The 27,345-nt window shown below is 36.9% G+C and overlaps 2 protein-coding genes across 6 annotated transcripts in view; both read left to right on the forward strand.

Annotated features, from left to right (window-relative positions):
- Positions 1 to 11,892, forward strand: part of limch1a (LIM and calponin homology domains 1a) — an 80,840-nt gene extending 68,948 nt beyond the window's left edge. For 4 of the 5 annotated variants that reach the window (XM_066658731.1, XM_066658742.1, XM_066658743.1 and 1 more), the window contains 7 exons: positions 359 to 549; positions 3,662 to 3,762; positions 3,845 to 3,950; positions 4,789 to 4,875; positions 7,137 to 7,245; positions 8,706 to 8,808; positions 9,395 to 11,892. In XM_066658731.1, coding sequence (XP_066514828.1) covers positions 359 to 549; positions 3,662 to 3,762; positions 3,845 to 3,950; positions 4,789 to 4,875; positions 7,137 to 7,245; positions 8,706 to 8,808; positions 9,395 to 9,420 — 723 coding nt within the window. In that variant the 3' untranslated portion in view covers positions 9,421 to 11,892. The remainder of the gene's footprint in view (positions 1 to 358; positions 550 to 3,661; positions 3,763 to 3,844; positions 3,951 to 4,788; positions 4,876 to 7,136; positions 7,246 to 8,705; positions 8,809 to 9,394) is intronic. The other variant, XM_066658737.1, reaches the window with a different exon arrangement.
- Positions 11,893 to 13,877: 1,985 nt separating this feature from the next.
- Positions 13,878 to 26,729, forward strand: exosc9 (exosome component 9). The gene is made up of 12 exons (XM_066660296.1): positions 13,878 to 14,065; positions 14,828 to 14,922; positions 15,169 to 15,288; positions 15,415 to 15,517; positions 15,993 to 16,130; positions 17,064 to 17,146; positions 17,579 to 17,711; positions 19,524 to 19,612; positions 20,321 to 20,467; positions 21,877 to 22,031; positions 22,107 to 22,170; positions 26,188 to 26,729. The coding sequence occupies exons 1-12, from the start codon at positions 14,000 to 14,002 to the stop codon at positions 26,216 to 26,218; spliced, it is 1,224 nt and encodes a 407-aa protein (XP_066516393.1). The 5' UTR covers positions 13,878 to 13,999; the 3' UTR covers positions 26,219 to 26,729.
- Positions 26,730 to 27,345: the final 616 nt, after the last annotated feature.

The following is a 27,345-nucleotide window of genomic DNA, read 5'->3' on the forward strand; positions in this document are numbered from 1 at the left end:
CCACAGTCCATGATTTTCCATGCATGAGCTGTGTATAAGATTTTTGAGGTGGATGCACTGGTGCAAGTACTTTTTCATTTCTCTCAACCTTAGCACACAAACAATTTTATGATTTTAAATGTATTTTGGATCTAAAGCACCTTTCACACATGCATGGTAACCCAGTAATTTTGCGCAGTTTACCCAGAGGAGCTGTATGTGTGAACGCAAACACCTGCATCATTTGTACTGGACTTAATGCAGATTTTACCCTGCTAGCATCGTAGCATTAGATCACATCAGATTGTACAGGCTGGTACTATAGCAAGAGTATTGTTTGAAAGAGGAAGTGGAATGACCAGTGATCACTTCCTAATAGGAGCGACGGATTCTAGAGGAGACAGTAGCCCCACTGACGCCACACACAACCACACTGACCTCCCCCAGCAAAACAGAAGCCCCACCCCTTCCCATGCCTCCTCATGACACCATTGTCCTCTCTTTGGCGGACTGGGAGAAGAAACAGGAACTCTTGGAAAAGCAGACAAAGAAACATGGTGAAGAACACAGGTAAAATAATACATTTAAACACTGTGATTACATATTCACACGCCCAAGTTTGTAGCTCTCTTGCTGATGTACAGTTAGAGACTGTTGATCATTTGTTAAGTTTATTGTTGTTTGAGAGATTTTTTTAAATAGTATATTTTGCAGTGGTCTTCGGTTGAATTTGATTTGGCTGAGATTCCTAATTTGGCTAATATGGTGTCAAGTCAGGCCATTGAACAAGTTAGAATTAACAATATGTATACTCCACTCACCTTGAAAAAGACACGGCCTTCCAGATCATCCAGCCTCTAAAGCCCTGTTGGGATTGTAGAAGTTTATCTGGGGGATGGTTGCAATCTAACATTCAACACATCACCTGACCTTAACCCTTTAAAGCCTGACACATGAAATAATAATACAATAAAACTGATTTTTTTGGAAAATCACACATTATGTGGCCCTTTAACTAAAAATTTAATGGTGTTAATTTATGCATTTTGGATCGTATCCTTTCTGAATGCATCATTTTTGCAATTTTGCATTTACCAATATTTGTTTTTCTTTAATTGATCTCTCATTTAGTTCACTGCATCACTTAAAACAATTATAACAATGAGCCGATGAGAAACACTGCTCCAGAGGTCCTTGAGCCATGAGTACTTGATTTTTCTCTCTGACTCTCTTACATTTCATATACTGGTGGTAATAAAAACACCAAAACCACAAAGTCTCTTTTTTGTTGATCTGCACAACCGTGTTTCCATGTTTAGAGGAACTACAGTTGTTTCTGTTACTGTCTGACCCTTGGCTTGAGGTATGAGGTCATTCAACAGACCTCCCACACTCACCTGTATCATCATCTTCTTCCTTTAAAGCTGTCTCACAAAATCTGTTGCCGACTGAGCCAACACATTTTGCACACAAAGGCTTTAGGAAAACTAAAAATATATCTTTGTTTCATAAAAATACTTTGTAAAATTGTCTAAATGTGTTTAGCTGCTGTAAAGAACATATTGAATTTTCTGAATATTTATTATTAATGAACATTATTAATGAGCATTTGACAGCACATCTATGAAATTGAACAAACATGCTTTGTTTTACTACAAGTAACATCATACAAATCATACCTGGAATTGCTTCAGTTTAACAAAAAGTAGCCTTTCAATTTTTTCCTTTGTTTTCATGAATATAGGAACAATTTTGTAATGATTTGGTAAATGCGTGGAAATGCTTCCACTTCATTCACAGTTCAGTAGAGAACTCAGAACACTCGCCTCAAAGGATAGAAGTTTTTTTCAGTATTTCTCGTTATTAGATGATGAAAGAGCCACCTTTAAAGATCATCTACCATATTTGGGCTTTAAAGGGTTAAGAGTGGCGACATACCAGTATTAAAGCTTAAAAACGTGGCCATGGAGCTCTCCTGCAACACTTTTTTTTTAGCCGTCCAGGATTAAGTGTATTGCAGCAGTTAATATCACAGGTCCTCAATACTGTGTCATGGGGACACATTGTGTGTGTATTCTCCATATCACCAACTACAGTTGTGTTGCAGGCCACCTGTCAGCTGTCGTCAGCTGTGGGGGCATCTAAACTTAGGGTACCTATTCAAACATCTTGCTAGTGCTACTGACCCCGTATTGACATGGTATGGCGCCACATCAATGTCATAAGAAGAGGCGGGCCATATACAGTCTATGAGGCAGGCACAGAACCATGTGACATCAGCCAATAGCATTCACCGAGAGAAACGGCCCTGACCCTGACTGTCAAAAGACAGTCTGAGCATGGAAAATCCTCTCAAGCGCAGAAAGAACCCAAGGAGAAAAGAACAGAGTGAAACTTAAACTCAAAAGGGTATAAATCATTCAAAAATAAAAAAAAGACATTTCAAGATAGCAATTTTTAGAGCTAAACTACATTAATATATAAACATTTATTGAATATAACATGGATAAATGCATGTTATGTGACATATGTTAGAGGTTAACATAATTTATATACACTTAAAAATGAGTGGACAGTGGCTTTAATGTAAAGTTTAAACATATATAGTGAAGACTTTTCTGAGGACATTACATGTGATTTAGTGTATTTGCATAAGTAAGGCAAAAGTAAAAGGAAAATACATAAAAACACAGAAGTGTGTAATGCAACAAATATTTATAGACAGAGAAAAGGGAATCCTAACAACAACAAGACAAGCTCCAGCCCTTCAACATATGTGGTTAAAAGAAAATATGCAAGTGTTTCTGGCCATCCTTCCACTGTTAAAACACAATGTCGGTGCTTTGAGTCTGAAATGTAGCTATAAAGATGATGCTATGGGTTATATATAATAACATCATATATATATATATATATATATATATATATATATATATATATATATAATATTCATTATCTGTAAACGCTTATCAGGTTCAGGGTCACAGTGGGTCCAGAGCCTACCTAGAATCATTGGGCGCAAGGCGGGAATACACCCTGGAGGGGCACCAGTCCTTCACAGGGCAACACACACACACACTCATACACTCACACCTACGGACACTTTTGACTCGCCAATCCACCTACCAGTGTGTGTTTTTGGACTGTGGGAGGAAACCGGAGCACCCGGAAGAAACCCACGCGGACACAGGGAGAACACACCAAACTCCTCACCGACAGTCACCCGGAGCGGGACTCGAACACACAACTTCCAGCTGTGTGTATATATATATATATATATATATATATACACATATATGTGTATATATATGTGTGTGTGTGTGTGTGTGTGTGTGTTATTAAGTAATATTTTTACCTTAAAATTACAGCTTCTAAATTTTTGTGACGTTTCAGTGACCTATAATAGGCAATACAGACCCTCTGTCGTTGCTACTCTGGGCTCAGAACTGCGGAAACTGCACTGTGTAACCTCTGGAGAAGGGTTGGGATATTGCTGTAAAAGTGACTTACATTTCGCAACTGTAGGGAGAGCCCAGGAGCAAAAATACTATATTTGCCTAGTTTTCCTTTAAGCTAACAATCCAGTTTAATGTTATTTAATTCGGTTATTTTTGAATAGCTAATATAAAATAGTAACAGGGCAATTTTCTCTAATGTAAATACGACTTGTACCCACAAACAGCTCTGATCAGGCAGAAGCAGTCGCACCTGCACAACAGAATGGCCAGGGAGCAGAACATCAGGAGAGTCAATCAGCAACCCCACAACTACAGTTCATACCCGGTAACAATCCCCATCTGTTTACATTCAAGTACCAATACAAACTATCAACCAGATTGATTTACCATGCTGTGTGCTAATGCAGATGCGAGTTGGAGCTCCAAACCGGAGAGCAAACCAGAGTGGAAAAAAACAGCTTCACTGGATCGGAATTTGAGCTCTTCACAGACACAACCTCCCAGGATGAGGAGGTGTGTGTGTTTTTTTTAGGTTTGATATGCATGCCTGCATAAGCATATGCATTTTGTCACTTTCCAATTTAAAACAAGTGTCCCTGAAATAGCAACTTTACAGTTGAGGGAACAAAACTTAACTTTTATTATAAGTCAATGTAAAAACAATGTTATTCCAAGTAATTTTGGAACATTACTATTGGTTCATTCTTCATGAAATTTTCAAAGTGTGATGAACAGCTGCTGTATTCAAATGATGTAGTAAACTAAAAATATCATTAAAAATGGAGATACATGTTTTTCACTGGTCAGTGACGATATATACATTAGACTGTCAAAACTATGTGGACACCTGCTTATCCAGCATTTGAAATCACAGATTTTAATAGTTTGTTGCACTTTTGCCACAGTAAATTCTACTCTTCTTGGAAAGCTTTATATCTGACGTGCACAGATTGTGCAAGCTGTAAATGCACATTTGAAAGCCTCTGTCATTAATGGGTGCAGAATTAACTCATATGAAGGGGTGTTTACAAACTTTTGGACATAGCCCATATGTATTGGTTCTCAGCTTGGCTTTGCTTTGTTGCTATATTTTTTCTATATGTTATCTCATCTAAATATTTTATGCTTGCATTTTTTATATCACTACTGGGATAAATCATCTTTCCCACACATCAGTAAGAGACCCATGTTTATGCATGTGCAACACACAACTATATTAATAATATAATTCTCAGTATTATAAAATTATGGGGAAAAAATGAAAGCACACCACCAAGTAAGCAAACAAAGCCACTGTCTGCTTGCTTTTTTATGTTTGTTTATGTATGTCTATGCTTGTGTGCGTGGTCAGGACTGGCTCGTATGAGAACATTTTAGGTTCGCACCCATCTAAATCATCTCCATCATCACAAGACACACCGCCCCCATCACCGAGCAGGTAGGATTTTTCTTAGTCATTTACTTGCAAATTGTTAGGTGTGACATCAGATTCAAATCTGAGGTCTCATTCCCCACTGTAACCAATAAGAGTCCTTGGGCAAGAATATAACACAATGATAATGGGGGATGTATAAGGGAAAATATACATAGTCCTAACTTATCATTTATTTTAAGGTACTGTACATGATAAGTCGTTTGTATTTTATGAATTTGTGGTTATTTTGCTACTCCAGCACAATTCCACCCAAGGATTAACTGAGTCTACATAAATGTTATGGAGATTGCACCCTAAATATATTGTATCAACTTTTATTAAAACACATTGTATATATTTGGATTAATGTATCATGGCCAGCATGTTAGCTTCTGGCCATTTGGTGTTTTACACTCCTACCATCACTCTATAATTATGTGCTTACATAATTATATCAGCCTGCCCCAGATATTTGACACTGAAATACCCAGTGAAATTTTTCCACTGTAGTATCAACAAGCATTCACACTATCATTGCTTTTCCATTTTAGTAAAGTATTTTTCCTTGCAGGTTGTTATGTAATGCTTGTACTTTGCATGCAGTTAGCGACTGTTTTATGAAGCCTTTGTCTTGCCTTTATAAGTCTGTATGAAAAATCTTCAAATCCTTTGGAAATATCTGGATTTCAGCATGAGCAGTCCTTCAACCTGCATCTGATCCTCAAGCCACAGTAATCCAATAAAAATACAGAGATCATTCCAGAGGGTCTACAAAGCTACAGTGTTTTCACACCTGTAGCTCAGTGTGTGCTGAAGTTTGTTTTAGCGAGATAAGTTGTAGAAGTTAGATATTTCTTTTACTGGTTGTTTTCCAAAAACACAGTGAAAAGTTAGACAAAAAATAATTCAAGTGTCAGGATCGCGGGGCGGACTGATGGGAGGCGGACGCACACACTAATAACACAAACTCTATTTACAGAAACAAAAGATAACAAACATTTGTACAGAAAGACAATACACAGGGAGTTGACAGAGACTTAGACAAAGGGAGCTGAACAGACTAAACCTGAACACGGAGAGCTAAACAGACTAAACCTGAACACAGAGAGCTAAACAGACTAAACCTGAACACGGAGGGCTAAACAGATTAAATGGTATTGACAGACAATGAGAGACACAAGGAAGGAAACAGACAGACCTGACTGACAAAGGAAAGAGAAGCAAATCAGACGAAGAGAAGAACAAACGAGACACAGACTAGGGAGCAACATGATGACGGTGGAACTGCGGAGACAGACAGACTAGACTGAGCAAACGACAAGACAACAGTGGAAACGACTGTTCGACAAGAGGAAGTAAGACAATGGAACTTAAATACACAACACAGACAAAGGGACACTTGGAACAGATAACGAGGGGGCAGGATTACAAAGGAGACACTGACGAGGAAGAGGAACAAAGGCGGAGACATGAACAATAACAAACAGAGCCATGTGCAAGAGCACATGGTGGGGAAAACAGGCATGACAGGACAAGGGCGTGACACCTCAAGTTTATAACCTAGATTCAAACTGTGGGGCGCCATGGAATTATGGGGGGCGCTGGTGAGAGGAGAAATAAAAATTGCAAAAATATATAAATGACTCTCTTACAAAACGGTTTTTATTTTTTAATGTTTTAATATTTTTTCACAATCCATTTCAGTGATGTTGCTTAATTTTATTTTTTAAAAGATAAACGGCCAAAATTAGCATCACGTGAGAAATTTAGCTGTAGGTCTGTATCTGTATACATGGGTGTTTATTGTGATTTCTTGCTCATTCTTTTTAGTTTGGCCTTAAACCCACCATTGAAAATCTTCAATGGCCATATATTTAAGAGAGAGCAACAAATGAGATAAAAACCTAAAGGACTGAAATGGAAGTTAGACTACTTATGGACTGCATTGGGAATTAAATAGTGGTGTTCTTCTGTGCTAAATAGAGAAGAATATATGTGCTGCTTTTTATAAAATGTATTATTGTCATGTATAAAAGTTCTGGACAAATGGAATGACTTATTGTTATTTTTATATATACACTGTAGTAGTCTGTATATTGACACACGTTGAGTATATATATATTGACAAGTTCTCAAAAAAGTGCCAAGGGGGGCTCAGGAGGAAAGCGTTTGAATTCTATTCAGCAGTATAAAAACATAAATGTATGTATATGGATGAACATGTTTTATATGTAAATATTTACTATTTTCTAGGCCTTACAGATTTTGTTTGGTGCCCTCTGCAGGTCAGTGAGTGGTAAGAAGCTTTGCTCCAGCTGTGCACATCCATTGGGTAAAGGAGCAGCAATGATTATTGAGACTTTAGGGCTCTACTTCCACATCCAGTGCTTTAAGGTATGTGTATATATGCATTGGTGCTGACATTGGAAAAAAAAGTACCATGAAATGAACCATTTCAGACTTTTCAAGACTAAATCTGAAAATAAAAATAGGTTGGAAAACTTTCTACATTATTTTTACTAATTCCTACATAGACATTTCTACATTTTTGTCATTTGGCATAGCAAAATATAAGACAGAATAGTATATTATTGTTTTTTCCAGTTCTGTATATTTTATTTTTGTTCCTTACAAACCTAAAAAAGTTATTCATTTAGAGTTTTCTAATTTTCTCAAAGACACCAATATATAAACCGAGCCATCATATGATTGTGCAGTTGTGTGTATTGTTAAATATAATCTCAGAAAACACAGATTCAGACTTTCAGGATGTCATACACCCTAAGGAACCAATGCAGTCACTTGCAAACTGAGGTTGTAGGTGATCAGTGAAGCAGTGTGTGTAGGTAGAAGCAGGGACTATTTGTATAGTCATGGATGTTCATACAGTGAATATAAGGCAAAATGTAAAATAACACCTAAAACACTTTTAAGGGGAAATCTGTGATTGTGGGGTACTGCAGTTCTCCCTGATTTGTTTACGTTGAGAAGCTCTGCTTATTTTAAAGAACGATATGTTTGAAAATAAAAAGATCCGCTATTGTTTGTAGGTGGATGAAGTTGAACTTATCTGTTTTTATTCACTTTTTGAATTAAGACAGAAAGACATTTGTAACTCGAGTTTAATTTTGTACTACTTTCAGAAATGAAGTTAGCCATCTCCCGAATATGGAGACATTTCACATTAAGTAATCAGAAAGAGCAAAAATAAATAAATAATACTCACCTATGGAGCAGAAATAGAACAATACCCTCATCATGGTTCATGCTTTTTAATCTTTGGATGAGTTTTAAGAGTTTAATCAATGCATGGAAGAAGACTTTATGTCAACATCTGATCTCAGTTATTTCAAAACATAAAGCTGCCAATAATAGCCATTTTAGGTAATCATTTTCTGACGTTTCTGTAGAAAGGTTTCACATCATAACACACCATGGGAGTGATAGAAATGGTTGTCTATTGCATTTGTATCATTCTGTAAATTAAAAAGTCATGAAATGTGCAAAACCAACGAGAAAGAAGGATAGAATGCAGAACATTACAAAAGCTTAAATTAAAGGGACAGTAGGTAAGATTTGGGTTTGTTTTGCTCTTGGGGTTCCCCTAGTGTAAGTCATTTTATAGCACTGTACTGAAATCAATGAGGAATGGGAGGGAGGGGGATGTTATTTCCTTTAGTAACATTTTCTGCAGTGCTGAGCCCAGTAAAGCAATGACTGAGGCTCTATTTTCTCTATTATAGGTCAATGGAGCATCACAATATGTGGTATAAAATTTTAGATTTTAGGGCAGAATGCCCTTTAAAGATTGTACCAACTATGTAACTCTTTGTGTGTGTGTGTGTGTGTTCTAGTGTGGTGTGTGTAAAGGGCTCCTAGGTGACACAAGCACCGGCACTGATGTTCGGATTAGAAACGGTGTGCTCAACTGTCAAGAGTGCTATATCAAATCACGTGGTGAGTGACTGGTAAATACTAAAGTTATATTGTGTTTTGTACATCACAACTAGGTACACTTATACAGTTGTAGTTACACTTGTCTTTTAACTGTAAACATGGTCAGTGTCCAGAAAACTGAAAATCAACATAATTATAATAATAAACTAACGCCTGTATTTCAGCTATCAGAAACTTTGTCACTGTGGTGGTACCTTTTGCTGTCTTTGTGGTGGTACCCTCAAGGGTACATATTTGTAACTTTAATTAGGGAACATAATTGTATCTTATTTTATTATAATTGTAGATTTTAAAATTGTGTTGATTTTATACGCCCCGTTTCATCTCCAGGACTTTTATTATGTTTTTTTTTACATGGCACTGTTCTGTACTGAAAGATTACAAACACGTATCTCTCCTTCTGGAGAAGAGAACATAATTTACTTTTAAGGAACAAAACTAGACTAAACTAAACTAAACACTGTTGTACTGTTGTGAGAGTGTACCACCTGAATTTAGTTCTAACACTGATCTAACAAAATCAATATGTATTCTGCATTCCCAAACCAAATTGGAATTGCCTTACATATCTGTTCCCCTCCCACAGCTGCTGGCCAGCCCACCACCTTGTGACGCCTTTTCCAAGCCTCCCAAAGCCTGGACCATTCCAGTGGAATTGAACGATCACTTCCAGAGTGATTTCCATAAAGCACAACGATGTGAAGTCCTGATCACCCCAAGACACAACTGGAACACTACAGAGAGAACTGATTCGTTCTTCTGTACTCTTAATATTACTCTGCAAATATGTCACTCTGATCATTAGGTGCATGAGCGTACATTGTGGTAACAAGTATTAAACCTCACATTAGCTTATTGTACAAAGTGGAGCTTTCCACTTGCTTAAACGTAAATTAGCAATAAAAAACTGACCCACGTTTCCAACGAGAGAGCTCCCGTTTAAATAATATCTAACCTCATCATGAGCAGTTGCACAAAGAGATGGAGGTATTGTTTAGTTATGTGAGCAGGTTTGCACTATGATCCTCTCTTCATGAATTTTAGCAGTTCTTAATGGATTATTCCAACATTTTTACAGTTCACTAACAGTTTATTTTAATGATGTTTTGTGAAATATAAAATATGGCACAAAATCCTATAGGCTTCCATAGGATGTGGAAATAAATTCAAAAGATTTGACAAATAAACAAAGCTTTTTGATGCATTGTACTCATGAGAGTGAAAGTACATTTTGAAAATGTTCAAAAATGAACATTGTCTTTCTGAAAACTGGTTGTAACTGGATAGCTAATATTCTCTATGTTAAGGTCCTTGGAAGCTTATAGGAGTTCAGTTTAAGAAGCACATTTCATGAAAACAGCGTGTTAAACATTCACTACACTATATGGCGATACAGTCAAAATTATACAATTATGCGAACACCTGCTCTTCTGAAATCAAAAATATTGATTTCTGGTTTACAAAGGATTTCCACTAGATTTTGGAACATTTCTTTGAGGATTTGATGGTATTCAGTCTCATAAACAGTAATGAGGTCAGGCCCTGATATTTAATCACCACTCCCATTCATCCCAAAGGTCACTTCAGTGAACACAATTCAACTGCTCCACTGCCCAGTGCTGGAGGTTTTTTATAACCCATTGAGCCGACACTTGGCATCTAGGCATGATCTTAGGTTCATGTGCAGCTGCTCCAGAGTGTTCCATTTCATTTTGTGCTTTTCAATGGACATTATACGAGTTGTGTGTGCACAGCTGAATGTCTTTGTCCATAATGGGTGCACTTTAAAGTAGCTGAATTCACTATTTAGGGAAGTCTTCAACCTTTTTAAAATGTAGTGTAAATATAGTACATTGAGGAAAATTGCTATTTTGAAAAGAAAACCCATAATGTGTTTCTTTAAACGAAGAAAGAAAAAAAAATGAGCGTAATAAGCAATGGTTATCCCTTTGCCCATTAGCTTTGAGCCTTAGGAAGTCAATGAGCCTGTCATTATTCATGGACGTCCTGCGATATTTGGTTTGATTTTAGCTGGACAATGAATGGGAGATAGCCTTCATTGAGAAAAATGTAATTTGTTCCCTTATAGCCTTAATAGTAGGCGCTATATGCTGCATGATTTTGCAAAGGGCCGATTCTGAAATGAAGGGAGCGACTAGATATTTTTCATTATGCTTTATGCTTTTGACAAAACAAAAAATAAACCAACAAAAAGAAAATTGTTTCTTTAACCTGTGTGGTTTTAAGTTAATTGCAGTGCTAACCCATTTTAAGTAACTTCTCCTTCTTCGTTTTGTATTTCTGTTCTCATTTGTGGTAAAATATTATCCTAGCTTGCGGTTTAAATTGCATGTTTTTGGAACCTCATTCAAGTAATAGACGAGTACATTTCCATTTGGTCCTTCTTTACGTTGTAATTTGATTTCCATTGCGATTCAGTGGAGAAGAGAAACATAATATTTTTTTTTTGTTTTTAAAAAAAGTTTTCCTTTTCTGTTTTTCCATATAGCTGTCAATCATATAATATTAATTGCTATGTTGTGCCTTAAGAATCATTGCACCTTTGGAGGAAGGTTGTGTGGTTTGTTTCTGTGTATGCAACATTCAGAGCTATTCTGTTTTATCTGTTGTTCTGCCAGTGCGCATTTGGTGAAAGATATATGCACAAAAACATTGCTCCATTTCTACTATTGTCTTTCTACTCCTAAACCTTGCAAGCTGCATAAGAAAATCTGTACACATTTGGCTATTGTGAATGATGTTTAACGCCACACTAGGGCTTGGCATGTTCTTGAATTATGTTTTTAATATAATCCCAGATTTGTTTTAAATAACTTGATGAAAATTGGTGAGAGATTGAGGTTTCCTCATGCAGCAGTTTTTCCTGTCTGTCTTATTTGCATAGGCTAACCTCTAATTAAGGAATAAGAACTATAAAGCGGAGCAGGAAAAATATAGCCTAAGATTTTGATTCTTTGAAGGAAAATGGCCCATATTTTGAAGCTCTATATTTATTTTAATCATCTTAAGGATAAATGATAGTACAACTTTGCAACTCTTGAAATGCAGTGGGTTTTATAGCAAGTGTATGTTTATAAATAAACTATTTTAAAAGCACTTTTGGCTTTTTTTTTTTTATCTGTGTCAAAGTATGAAAAACCAAAACCCTTTCTATGATCCAATGAACAGCAAATGATTATTCAACACTAAGCTAAATTTAGCACGGTAGCTACCTGGTTATGCAATTTGTTGGCCATTCAGTAGTGAATAAAAATCATCAACTTTGTTCAGTCAAAATCAAGACTTGGTATTGAGTAGCCTGTGAATTACTGAGAAGACCATCACTTAGGATTGGCTAGCACCACAAATTCCCAATAGTTTCAATGATGTAATTGTGCAGCGAGAGAACACTGGTGACCAATTATAAGAAAAAAGAGACAGAGGAAGAAAAAAGAGAAAGAAAGGATATATAAGAAATAAATATAATTAGATAGAGATACAAATAAGAGAGATGGAGGGAAATGCCAATTGAGAGAAAGGATGAAAAGAAAGTGGAGATACCCTGCTAAAATTTTTGTCAGGTTTGTCACACAATATAAATGCATATTCACACAATATTTCTGAAAGATTATGAAAACTTAAATATTAGGCTATCAGAAACGTTTAAAATGCAACAATGCACCATTGGATAAAACTGGAGCACCTGCACACCCACAAGAAAACTGGGAAAACACACCAAACTCCTCACAGACTCCTCCCGTAACAGGACTTTAACCCACAGTCTCCAGGTGCTTGGAGCTGTGTGACCATGGCACTACATGCTGCGCCACTGTGCTGCCCTTCCACTGTGTCATATCAAGTCCAAAGTCTGCACAGCTGTGTACCAGGAAATTTGAGAGCACTTCATGCTCTGCTGACAAGCTTTATGGAGATGTGGATTTCATTTTCCAGCACCTGTCCACACTGCCAAAAGTACCAATACCTAGTTTAATACCCACAGTATCACTGTGCTTGACTGGCCAGGAAACTCGCCTGACCTAAACCGCATAGAGAATCTATGGGGTATTGAAAAGAAGAAGATGAGAGACACCAGAGGCACACATTGATGCAGTAATCCATGCAGCAGGAGCCCAGATCAATTATTGACTGCATATACTGTACATATATTTCAGTAGGCCAATATTTCTGTATTAAAAATCATGTTGTAAATTGGTCTTATATATTATAATTTTCTGAGATGACTTTTGGGTTTTCATTGGCTGGAATCATCAACATTAAAAGAAATAAACTCTTGAAATAGATCACTCAATTAATCTCTTTTTGAACTGAATTACTGGAATAAATGTATTTTTAATGATATTCCAGTTTATTGACATGCACCTGGACATAAAGAGAGAATCGAGACAAAAGCAGTACTTGTGGACCATGAGGTGTATGGAGTCAAAAAAGGGTCAAAAAAATTTTGAGTTTGTAAAACTATACTCACAAATGTAACAGACTTTGTAACTGCGTTTGAGCAACTACATACACGTAAAAACAAAATCCAAAAATGTATTGGAATACACAAATTTTAACAACAACAACAACAATAATAATAAATATGACAAATTTATTTTTATGAAATAAAATATTCAGATACAGATCCAATCAATCGGCCGTTAACACGGGGTCTTAAATCCGCAACTGCAAAAAGAGATTCGCACACAAAACAGAGAAGGAGAATGTGTGGATTTTTTTCCACCTCATTCAAAAACTCCCACTGTCACATTTGGAACCTTAAAAAGGTTTGCTCTTGCACATTTTAAACCGTTTGAGAAGGTACTGATTTACACATTCACGACATTTAATTTACAAATGCAGATTTTTTTTTACACATTTGTGAATTTAAATTATTGTTGTTGTTTTAAATGTGGGCATTCCAATACATTTGTGGATTTTAGTTTTACGTGTACGTAGTTGCTCAAACGCAGTTACATTTGTGAGTACTGTTTTACAAACTCAAAATCTTTTTTGACCCTTTTTTGACTCCATAGAGGTGTACCGTTACACACTCGTCATCTCAGCGCGCCATTGTTTTGCTCTTGTTGAGACTTCGTCATCACGCTTCGCGACAAGCAGACTCTCGGAGGAGCAACGTGCTGGGGTCGCTTTTTCACAAACAGATATTATTTATTTATTCTGCGCTGGAAACATGAGGGAGACCCCGCTGTCCAACTGTGAAAAACACTTTCTGCTTAAAGCTATTGAGGAGAAAAAGGTAAATTACCTGAATTAGATAATGTTATACGCTCTGTTTACATTAAATCAGCTCTCCACATTTTGTTAATAACTGGCCACAAACAAATTGCATAAACATTTTTCTACACTCGTCAATTGTATCAGCTCTACCCACCATGTTGGTGCACTTTGTAGTTATGCAATTACAGACTCATTTTGCTGTACCTGGGTTTTACGCCCCCCGTCAATGACCCCACATTACCGCCACAGAGCAGGTAGCCTATGGTTTGGGTGGTGAATCATTCACATCGCTGCAGTGACACTGGTGATGTGTTTGTGTGTTGTGCTTGTTCAAGTGGATCCGACACAGCAGTGCAGAGTTTTTAATCACTTATTCCACTCACTGCCCGCTCTGTTAAACACCTTCCTCGTTGGTCCACTTTGTAGATGTAAAGTCAGAGAGAGTAGTTAATTCGTTACTGCACATTTTGTCTTAGCCGTCCCCTAGGCATTCATCAGTGGACACAGGATGTTGCCCACATTTCAGTGATCACACACCAAATAAGACCTGTTCCAAGGTGATAAAGTGGATGTAGAATGTGGTCACCATTCCCAAAGACAAGAATCAGTTTAAGTATAAAACCCTAGCACTGTGCTACACTACTGGATTTGCAGGTTCCTGAATATTTTAAAATCATACATTTTCTTCTGCTTCTGCCCATTAGTCAGTAAAGAAAACTACAATTAACTGATAACCATTCATCTTTAGTTATTAATATCTTTTTGATGATGTTGTTTTTAGCGCTTGGATGGCAGACAGGCATATGACTACCGCAATATAAAAATCTCCTTTGGTACAGATTATGGTTGCTGTACAGTCTGCCTCGGGAAAACTAGGTAAGTTACTGTATTTGCAATACAGCCAGCTAATTCAGCACAAAGTTATTGTTCTCTAAGTCAAAAGTCAACAACACAAGTCCTAAATCTAAATCAATATCTGCTGTGACTTAAAAGAAAACAAAGAAAAATATTTCATAAACACTTTCGCATGTATTTGAACTTGATCAGGTCATGTTGAGGATACCTGCAAAGTGCTGATATGAGTGTCATTATCTATGTTTCTGGTTCTATGCATGTCTCAAGGGTGTTGGCTCAGGTGTCTTGTGAGTTGGTGCCACCCAAAGACTCCCGGCCCACTGAGGGCATCATGTTCTTTAACCTGGAGCTGTCTCAGATGGCATCACCTGCTTTTCAGCCCAACAGGTTCATACTCACATTGTGATTAAAGAAATCAAATGAGCACAAAGATCTAAGTTTCTATGTTGCAAGAAAAATAAGTACCTATATAGGGGTTAGCTTTGTTCTAATTCTTCTGTCTGCTTATTTTAGACAGTCTGAGCTGTTGGTGACCCTAAACAGGCAGCTGGAGAGATGCCTGAGGAACTCCAAATGCATCGATACAGAGTCTCTGTGTGTTGTCTCGGGTGAAAAGGTAAAAATACACAACAAATATGCTATGACATTGATGAAGGACATTTGTGTATATTATTTACACGTGGCACAGTTAGAAGAATGCATGCTTTTAAACTGCTGCACATGAATTAGGAAAACCAGGGTCTATGTTCAAGCGTATGTGTGTGTGTGTGTGTATATATATATATATATATATATATATATATATATGTGTGTATATGTAGTAACTCATTTGAAGTTCACTTTTTAATTCACAGAAAGCTGCACTGTTTTTACACCAGGGTATATGCCTTTTTATTGACTAATGCTGTAATTGATTGATCTAAGGACTTATTGATTCAATGAATTGAACTGACTCAATTCTATATGATGCAGTAAAACAGTGAAAAACATATCGCACTCCAGTGTGTTTTATAGTGCATTACGTTTAGTTAGAACAATGTATATTGAAATAATATCGTAATTCTAAAACTGGATGATGATTTGATTGGCAGGTGTGGCAGATTCGCGTGGATGTCCATGTGCTGAATCATGATGGAAACTTGATGGATGCAGCGAGCATTGCAGCCATTTCTGCTCTGTCTAATTTCAGACGTCCAGATGTGGCCATTCAGGGACGAGACATCACTGTGGTCAGTATATGGACAAATCTGAAAAAATGTGTTAGTAATATTCCACCAATTACACACAAATCACAAATACGTTTCACAATTCACAAGTAAATATGTCCCAGTCTGTGTCTTATGGTCTTCAATCGGTGCAAATACAGTTAAGATTTCACGTTTACACGTTTTTGGTTTTCATAGATATATCATGGTTTTTGTGAAAACTTAATGCATTTATTTTAAAGTTAATCACATATATTTGTAAAGTCTCAAATTTAAAATTTATTTATGAAGTGCATTTGATCTGCATTGGGCGCAGCAGGTAGTGTTGCAGTCACACAGCTCCAGGGGCATGGAGGTTGTGGGTTCGATTCCCGCTCCGGGTGACTGTCTGTGAGGAGTTGGTGTGTTCTCCTCCGGGTGCTCCGGTTTCCTCCCACAGTCTAAAAACACACGATGCAGGTGGATTGGTGACTCCAAACTGTCCATAGGTGTGAGTGTGTGAGTGAATGTGTGTGTCTGTGTTGCCCTGTGAAGGACTGGCGCCCCCTCCAAGGTGTATTCCCGCCTTGCGCCCAATGATTACAGGTAGGCTCTGGACCCACCGCGACCCTGAATTGGATAAGCGGTTACAGATAATGAATGAATGAATGAATTTGATCTGCATTTTTCGATCAAGCCACTCATGTTTTCCATGACATGTTTTTATCTCTTCTCGCTTTTTTTTTATTTGTTTTTTTTATGACACTTTTGTGAATATGACATCATGGGTATATTTAATTGTTTCACAGTTTTACATACTTGGGTGTAGACTAATGTGACTTTAATTCTGAAGTGAATAAGAACTATTTAAATCGGGTATTTATTTTCTTGTCTTCAACTGAATATTGTGTTGTACGTCCACAGTCCTGAGCGTTTGTTAAATAATTGTTTACATTTTGACCTTTTCTTTGTGTTTAGTTCAGTCCAGAAGAGAGGGATCCTGTTCCCCTGAGTATTTACCACATGCCAATTTGTGTCAGCTTTGCCTTCTTCCAGCAGGGGTAAGAACAAACTCTGCATTTTACAACTACTGTGGGCCAGCTGAAGTTGTTTTAGAAATCTGATTATAAGGTGCTCATCATACACCTGAACATAAGTAGGTTAAAATATGAAACTGCTGTTAAATATGTGTAACCTTCAAGCCCTCAGGGGGTACTGTTTGGAAAACATAGCCACATGGACTACTTTGTTCTGGGTAATTTATTTATTTTGTTTTCTGAAGTTAGAGTAAAAAATGGCAACCGTGCCACTAATTCTACTCCCAATTTATTTTTTTTAATGGACTAAAATGAAGTACCCAGATATACTCAGAAATGTTTATCATGAGCGATCAAGATAAATATACCATAACTGTCATATTGCCCACCTTTACACTAAATTTTAACCATGTGTATGTGATGTATCTCTCTCTCTCTTTCTCTCTTTCTGTGTAGCACGTATTTGCTGGTGGATCCTTGTGAAAAAGAGGAGCTTGTCATGGATGGTCTTTTGGTCATAGCCATGAACAAACACAGGGAGATATGCTCCATTCAGTCGAGTGGAGGCATCATGCTGCTGAAAGAACAGGTGCGTGTGCCTTGCAAATAGTTTGCCAAACTTTAATTCAAAACAAAGAAATTAACTGATAATAAATAGGGATGTTCCACTCTGAACTCAAAGATCAGTATCGGGCCGATCGCAACATTTACTTCACTGATCTCTCTTGGCTTTATTGAGTTCGATCTTAGGTCGGACCTTCTGTTACCTCTAGGCGGCAAGCTCCCACTCTCTCCTCTTCCTGTAGCACGCTTTGTAAATGTCGTTGTGGTCTGACTCTGCTAGTCACCGTAGTGGACACACTTCTTTCATGAGTGTTCCGCACAAAAGCACATTCCAGTGAGTCGGATTCAGAACTGGAGCATGAGGGGGCGTGATTAGAGTCGCCAACCGTCCTGTGTTTGGACACTAAATTCCGTGTTGTGTTTTGGACCCATACGGGATGTGTTTTAGCCCATATTTTTGTGGTACTGTTAAGACCATGATCCAGCCCAAAAGGTGGGGCAGATACTCCATGGCTCCTAAACAGAGAATGCATTTCTCATTGGTCATCACTTTAAGCCAATCAGCACTCAGAGTTAGCTGTCCATGGTTTAGTGCTGCTGCCAATGGAGTCACAGTCCGGCTTACAGGGGTTTGTTTTGTGAGAGACACGGGTTAGTGCTGAAAACATATGTAAATCACATTAGATGATTTATATAAGATTAAATATAATATTAAATTACTTATATGAACTGTTTGTGAAGATAGTTTGTTTATTTTCTTATTTAAAAATAAGCAGCAGCTTGGATGCAGGCATTTTTTTTAATGCGAGATATTCAGTGTCAGGCAGATTCACCTGGGCTGAATTTAATTACTGTAATGTACTTTAAATGTGCATTGTGTAACAGTACTATCTAGGGAAATCTAAATATCGGATCAGGACTTAGCATCAGCAGATACTCAATATTAAAAGACCCGGATCGGGGGCAAAAAAAACTTTTTCGGAACATCCCTAAAAAATAATTAATAAATATAGATTATTAAATAAATTATTCTAGTTTGAAGGCTACAGTATGTGACACAAAATGTTTTTATTTTTTATAATTATCTCTACAATTTTGGGTTTGCCAATTCATCTCATTAGTTAAGACTTCCCCAATGAATTCCCTTATTCTTTGCATCATTTCAAGAATTGTTCTTAATAATGACAACAGGAGAAAAAGGAACAAACACTGTTTTAATAACCAGGTTTAGTAATGAGTTTCAAAAACATTTTTGTGGCAACATTTCAGGGCATGTTTATTGATATAATTTTTTATATAGGTGTAGTGCTTATATATCTTCACTGTTCAATGAAAAATCTCCAAAAATACTAACTTTAAAGAAGAAGGAATTACTTAATTACTGTAATTGTCAGTAATCCAAGGAATTTTGGAGCATTTTTTAATTACACACATTATGAAGGACAGCTGCTATTTTCAAATGAGGTAGTAAACTAACAATTGACAAAAATGGAGTTATATGTTTTTGATTGGACAGCAATGACATACGGTTATTTGGGTTTTGGATTATTCTCTGACAATGTCATTGTTGTGGAAGATTGTGTAATGAATATTGATAAAGTTAGCTGTACTTATTAAACAAGCAACTCAATGTATACATTGTTTTTCACATAATTTCTGAAAGATCATGTTATTTATGATGTATGTAGATATTAATATATTTAAATGTTGTTATTATTGTTGGTTATTTCATTCATAAGACCATAGATATTGGGACAGTTGATTAAATTGACAGTGAGGCAAATTGAAAGTCCTTTGAAAGCATGGTATTGTTGTGTGTGTGTGTGTGTGTGTTTAGGTTCTAAGATGCAGCAAAATAGCCAGTGTAAAAGTTTCTGAAATCACAGAGCTCATCAACAAAGCCTTGGAAAATGACAGACGAGTCAGGTGAGATGTTTGTCACTTGTATAGAGTTGAACAGCACTGTACAATCATTTCAACTGAAGTGTACAACATATAAATGATTATACACACATGGGTTTGGTCACTGTATGTTTGAAAAAATGTTTGGACTACATTCCACTATTTTTGAGGCCTGGGCTGAGAAACACCCAGAATCTCACTGTAATTTGAAAAATAGGTTTATTTGTTTAAAACACAAGAAAACCTATTTAATTAATACAACTAAGTTATAAACAAAGACGACACAAAAAATGCAGATTTTCCTAGTTCAGTTAAAGGTTCTGTGAGTGGTGATTGAGTCATTGGTACAGATCCAGTAAGTTCTAACATTTGCAGAAAGCACTGATGTTTATAAGGTGGTTTTTACTGAGCAAACCATAGAATGGTTAATTTATTCACATGCTTTTGTGCATGAAATACACTTACAAAAAGAGCACATTTAATTGATACAAAACACTGAAAAAACACTCCATGTGGAGCAGTTCCTAGACGTGATTGAGTAAATTACATGCTCAGGTCATAAAGTTCCATGGAGTGCTAACATATTAAAAGTGATTGTGCTATTGTCCTGGAGGACCATTGTTTCATTTCACGGTATACTCATGTATAGTGAATATAACAAATAAACCCTCTCATGGTGTGAACATGCAATGACAAATGATCTTCACTCTCTTTTGAATGCTTTTTGTATAGGAAGGAAGGTGGAAAGTTTGGCTTTGCTGAGTCCATTCCTAAAGAGCGGATAACGGCTTTGAAGAGAGAGGAAGCTCAAGTTGAAATGACAGATGTCCAGGAGACAGCCAGAGAAATTCTAAGCAAAACAGAGGCTCCTCCTGAAGAGTATCTTTTTGAGATTTTTCCTCTAAATTTGTGTTCAATTTATTTGTCACCTATTCCAACCTTTAGTTAGGTTTCTCCAATCACACACACTGATACCACACAGTATTATTTTTTTTCAACCTGCTGCTTACATAACACTTGCCAACTGAACACGCAACAAACCCAACTGCTATACCAGCTAACAGTATAATATAATTATTTACCTGGCTTGTTGGAAACAAACTTGTAAAGACACAATAGGTTTGAACTGTCTACGTAGAGAGCATTTTACATCATAATGTGCATGCTCCTGATGGGTATCCCAATTGTTAGACACATTAGATATGCTGCCTACTGAGATACATTAATCTGGTAGCAGTTTAAGACATCAAATTGTTCATCAGCTGCTAAGGTAAAGCAAGCACCACTCCTGTCTATTTTGCTCTTCTTCCAGAGCAAAAATGATAAAACAAATCACGATTAAAAACAGGAAAAGGGGAATACATCACACTCACACGTTGTGGTGATGTTAGCAACTGAGGTCAGTAAACACTGGTTGCATGCAGTGGGTGGGAACGAGCCATGATGCAATCGCTCTCTTAACTAGAGTGTCTCATGAGGACAGACATCAGTTAGAACCCTCCCAACATAGTCAGTGCCTACATATGTCGTGCACTAGGTTTTGGGACAGACTAATATATCTATTGCCATTTTTCCATCTATTGGAACCTACTTGACTTGACTTGGCTGAGCCCTTTTGCTTTTCCCCCAGCCATATCTGGTCCCTGGAACTGGTAGTAGGTACTAAATGTGACATGTGAACCATGCTGAGCACTGATTGGCCAGAGAAACATGTCAATCACCATGTAAAATCTCCAAGTTACAGCAGTTGTCACATTTGTTCTTATCCGACACACAACAGTAACACGTAAAAAATTATGCCGTGGTGTTTTGAAGAGGTTCAAACACTCCTTTGAAAGGTGACAGATGGAAAAACTCCAGCGAGAGCTGGATGCTGCAGCAGGGAAAGCAACTGTGAGAACTGGGGTGTGGAGCCGTGAATACAGTAAATACTGCCGCTGTTGTGGTTTTCAAAGCCCATTCCTGTTAGAGACAGGGTTTTCCGATGTCACCACCTACGTTTCGCTATGGAGCTGTGGCAGTGCAAAAGTGACCAGGGAAAAGTGCATCGATCCATGCTGAGCCATGTCGAGTAGAAGTGAGCTGATGCCATGCAATGAAAAGCACCATAGATGGCTCAGTAGGAACAAGAACACAATCAATATCTCCTATCTTTGAGGCTTCTCTCCGCCCAGTATGTGCAGTAGATTATGAAAGTAGCCATCTTTTATATCTGTTGAAATGCTCAGATATTTGTGTGTGCTTGACCTTTTCACACTTGTATAACTGACCCTTGACTCATGGACCAGTGTGCCTTCCCCTGTTATTGTAGCCACTGGAACGGGGCAGGTGGGTGAGGGTCTTCAGAACACCTGGGGATTGGAGGAGGAAGATGAGGAAGGTGTGGAAGATGAGATGAAAAGTTTGGTAGATGGAGAGAAGAATAAGATTCCGAAAAAGAAAGGTACTGTGTCTCTTTCTTTCTGTTTTTGTCTTTCTTAGTTTCTCACTGAATTAGTTTGTTTCTTCCTTTTTGCAGATGAAACGATGGTAATCTCAGACAGCGAAGAAGAGGAAGTTGTGGTTCTTAATCCAGCTGCCCTGTAAGTATCTTCCTCTTCGATTTACAGGTGGATCTCAATAAATTAGAATATCATCAAGAAGTTCATTTATTTCAGTAATTCAATATAAAAAAAATTTATATACACAAAACAAAAAACACCTGCAAAGGTTTCCTAAGCCTTTAAAATGGTCCCTTAGTCTGGTTTTATAGGCTACACAATCATGGAGATAACTGCTGGCTTGACAGATGTCCAAAATGCAGATGTCCTCTGAAACACACCATTAATATGCCTGGATACAGCAGGAAAGTTGAGTGGAAGGAAAAAGTGTGGTAGAAAAAGGAACGACCCTGAAATGGAAAAGCAGAAAAGAAGATGAATGAATGAGAAAAAGGTGCATGAGTAACGGATAACTGCAGCCTTGAAAGGATTGTCAAGAAAAGACCATTCAAATATTTGGGGGAGATTCACAAGGTGTGGACTGCTGCTGGAGCCACCACACACAGACGTATCTAGGACCTGGGCCACAACTGTCACATTCCTTGTGTCAAGCAAATCATGAGACAACGCTAGAGGCAGTGCTTGTGTAGTCTTATTTGGTTCAAGGAGAAAAAGACTGGACTGTTGCTCAGTGGCCAAAGTCTTGTTTTCAGATGAAATTTTGCATTTCATTTGGAAATCAATGTCCCAGAGTCTGGAGGAAGAGTGGAGAGGCACACAATCCACGCTGCTTGAGTCTAGTGTGAAGTTTCCACAATCAGTGATGGTTTGGGGAGCCATGTCATCTGCTGGTGTTGGTCCACTCTGTTATATCAAGTTTAGTCAGCACAGCCGTCTACCAGGAAATTTTAGAGCACTTCATGCTTCCCTCTGCTGACAAGCTTTATGGAGATGTGGATTTCATTTTCCAGAAAGCACCTGTCCACACTGGCAAAAATACCAATACCTGGTTTAATTACCACAGTATCAGTAGCACGCAAACTCGCCTAACCTAAACCCCATAGAGAATCTACGGGGTGTTGTCAAGAATAAGTTGAGAGACACCAGACCCTGCGATGAAGACGAGCCAAAGGCCGCTATCAAAGCAACCTGGACTTCCATAACGCCTCAGCAGTGCCACAGGCTGATCGCCTCCATGCCATGAAACATTGATGCAGTAATTCATGCAGAATAATTGGGTGCATATCCGGTACATGTCAGTAGGCCAACATTTCTGTATTGAAAATTATTTTTTATTTAAATTGGTCTTATATTATAATTTTCTGAGATAATGACTTTTGGGTTTTCATTGGCTTTAGGCCATAATTATCAACATTAAAAGAAATATAGTCTTGAAATAGATCACTCTGTTTGTAATGAATCTGAGTTTCACTTTTTTAATTAAATTACTGAAATAAATTAACTTTTTAATGATATTGATGTAATTAGTTCACTCAAACTATCTCATCTGATCTGGTCACAAGATGAATTTATATGCCAGGTGTGAATGGCTATGCGTGTTGGCAGTTTTATGTGATTGGATCACTCGAGATGCATGTTAATGCCAAGTGTGAATAATCCCCCACAGAGAGTGCAGTAGGTAACAACTTCTGATTTCTGTGCAAAAGACTAGGGTCAGATTCCCTGCCAAAGTAAATAAAGCACACTAAACCAATAAGGGTCCTTGGGTAAGTCTTATTAATATGACTGTTACCTACTCCTGCAACATGGTTAGATCATCCCCTACATTCCTCACTATTTAGTGCACTATATAGTGAATATGGCAGTGGTTAAATTTGGGTACAACACAATGGAAAATTGTAGCAGCCAGAGCTGTGTAGATAGAGCAGCTAGCAATCTGGTCATTATGGCTGCCATAAACTTCACAATACTGTTTATTCTGGATCTCCTGCACCTCCGCATGTTATCTGAAGACTGAAGAGTGTAAAATGTATAAAATTTTATGAGTATGAATTATTAGGGCGACTAAATGTCAATTTATTTGTTTATGACCGCAGTTGGTTTTTAAAGGAACACTGTAATATTTAGCCTTAAAGTTACCATTTCAATATCATTATTATGCTTCACTGACCTGTAATAGTGCAGTTTCTGCAGGGCTATCCCAGCATAGCAATGAGAGTTGCTCTATTCTCCCTATGTACATTTTGGAGGAACCACCTCCTCTCCTGATTAAACATAAAATACACAAGGGGGAGCCTTAGGAGCAAAAAAAAAAAAAAAAAATCCAAATCTTACCTAGTTTTCCTTTAAGTCAATGTAGAGGCAAAGTAACTTGATTAAATAAGACCTTTATAATGAACTCCTGGATATAGTGCTCCAAAAATGCTGTACAGTATGTAGATAAAAAAGAATCTATGTTTTAAGTTATTTCTGCATGAGATGACCACAGAAATAAAACTCTTCAGTGTTAGATGACAGTTTCAGTTTAGTTTCCTGATTAATTTGTACAATGAAATGTTCCAGTTTTCTAGATGGCCACTGCCTCTGTTTTCACGAGTTACATACTTCGAAATGTGCTGTTTTGCAGCTCCGTGCTTGCTCAGCGCCAACATTTTTAATGTTTTCTTGTGATAAATGTGATGTGATGATAAATCTGTTATTTCTCTGGTGCATTACACAATCTGCGATTACTGTTATTTCCTTGTGTTCCAAAACTGTACACGGCAAATTAAAGGTAAAACTATAAAACCATTTCTTATCGACATAATTATCTTATAATTTCTTTAATAAGGGGATTTGGGCTGTGCATATCTCCCGCTTATACTTCTGTAGGCAGCACAATTCAACATAACACTCAAAATCGTCAAAATAAATGACTGCAAAGAATAATTAAATATCCAAACACATTTTAATAATACTTACACTGGATTTAATTCTACATATTTGTATTCAAAACACATTTATATGCTTATTATTTGGTTTTCCATATGTATTGTCCCGTGTAAAACAATTGGCACAAAATAAACTCCATGCGATGGTTTCCCAGACATGGATTAAGACGTCCTTGACAATATCCTCCTTTTTTGAAATCACAGTTCAAAATGCTGTGTAGTTCAGGACTAGGCTTAATCCCTGTCTCAGAACCCACCCCCACATGTCCACATAGTATTTTGTAATATGTTCAGCAAAAAAACGTATGCCATAATATAAACTTGCTATTAATGCAGTGAATTTAAGAAGACGTCATAACATTTTGAGCATGAAAACAATTCACAACCTGAATTGTTTTCTTTCATCAATGACTTTCGACCATTGTTTAGGTATTGTTTATACATTTAAATTCCTAAAACAGTGTCGGCTAACTAATAATGTCATGATATTTTAAGTACTTTGGTGTTAAGTGTGCACTGTGAGTCTGCACAGAAACCCATTTTATGCTCATTGTGATATGTCAATGAATGAAGGCTTTTTTAACTCAATGAAGAATGACATGGATATTCACTTTTTAAGCTTTGAGCCACACTTACGTACCTTAGAAATTGTATTACATTTGTACGTATCGGACAATTTTTGTACAACCACAATTCCAATGAATTTGAGACTTTGTGTAAAATATAAATAAAAATAAAATACAATGATTTGAAAATCCTTTTCAACCTATGTTCACTTGAACACTACAAAGACAAAATGTGTTTCGCATTATGAAGCGCAAAATACGACAACAGAGACCCCGAACTTTTGAGCAGCTGAAGTTGTACATCAAGCAAGAATGGGAAAGAATTCCACCTACAAAACTTCAACAGTTAGTGTCCTCAGTTCCCAAACGCTTATTGAGTGTTGCTGTGATGTAACACAGTGGTAAACATGCCCCTGTCCCAACTCTTTTGGAATGTGTTGCAGGCTTCAAATTAAAAATGAGTGAATATTTTCAAAAAAACAATCAAGTTTATCCTTTTGAACATTAAATATCTTGTCTTTGTAGTGTATTCAGGGGAATATAAGTTGAAAAGGATTTGCAAATCATCGTATTCTGTTTTTATTTATGTTTTAAAAATGTCCCAACTTCATTGGAATTGGGGTTGTATTTAAGTGTAATAATATTTCTCATTTCTCTCAAAGGAAATCCAAAAACAAACGGTCCAGGCACTGAAGAGGAAACTGAAGAGGTCATGAGTGACTGATGCAAGGAACATCCACTGAACAAACTGTTCAATTTATTTGATAATAAATGTATTTTTTTAAATGAACTGTTATGTATTGCATTTGAAAAATATATACCTTGTGTTATTGTAGATATAAAGTGTTACTTTTTAAATAACTGTTGGTCTTTAGAGTAGTCTGATTCCATATTCAAAAGAGCTACTTCTGTAAAAATTGATGTAGGTATTAGTTTACAGAACTGCAGGTCAAGTTCTCAGTTGACACATCATCTATCAGCATAGGAACTGATGCTCCCTGTTCTGAGTAATGTTATTGTGGTCATTCATTTGAGTTGTCTTAAACCTTAATAAGAGTTGAAAATAGTAAGAGCCTGTAGTCACAATGTTTAACTACACAAATGTAGTAATTTTATTAGCTTTCCAAATACACAAATCAATCTGAATAAATCTCCCAGATTTACATGTAATTTTATTAACAGCAAAATAGAATTAAATCTGGCCAAATCATTTTTAAGGCTTTTTTTTTTGCTTTATAATGTGTGTGCAATATACACAGATCACCCCTGAAAATGATATTTCTACACTCATTGGTAAGCAGAGTCAATAAAATTGACAAAGCGGTAAAGTTTGTAGTTCTACAGTTACGGACTGTAGTCCCTCTGTTGCTCTGCTTATTTTGTAAGTAATCTTTCACCGTGTTCTTCAGTATTCAGAACCACTGTTATAGAAGCAAATCTGTCTCATCAGACTTTGAAATATAACCACCTTTGAATTTGTAGCACTACATTTTTTTTGCACTGAAATCATGCTTCTTAGTTTTGCTGCTTTTGAGTTTAAGTCTTCAGATTTCCATCTCTGAATATATTTGCTCTTGAATAGAACTCGTGAATTTTCAAGAACACGTTTTCACTGTTATTATTCAAGGTTAATAAATTTTCATAAAAAAAAAATCAAGCTCAAAAAAATTCTAACAATATATTTCGAAGTTGTTCAAATTCGGTACGTAATTCAGACACAAAAATACGAGTTACAAAAAAATCTGATACACATCCGGGACACCAAGGACGAGCAATCGATTCATCTGGATTTTCTCTTTCACCTTAAATGCTGCAGTAGT

Source organism: Hoplias malabaricus, chromosome 2, assembly GCF_029633855.1.
Source record: "Hoplias malabaricus isolate fHopMal1 chromosome 2, fHopMal1.hap1, whole genome shotgun sequence".
NCBI lineage: Eukaryota > Metazoa > Chordata > Actinopteri > Characiformes > Erythrinidae > Hoplias > Hoplias malabaricus.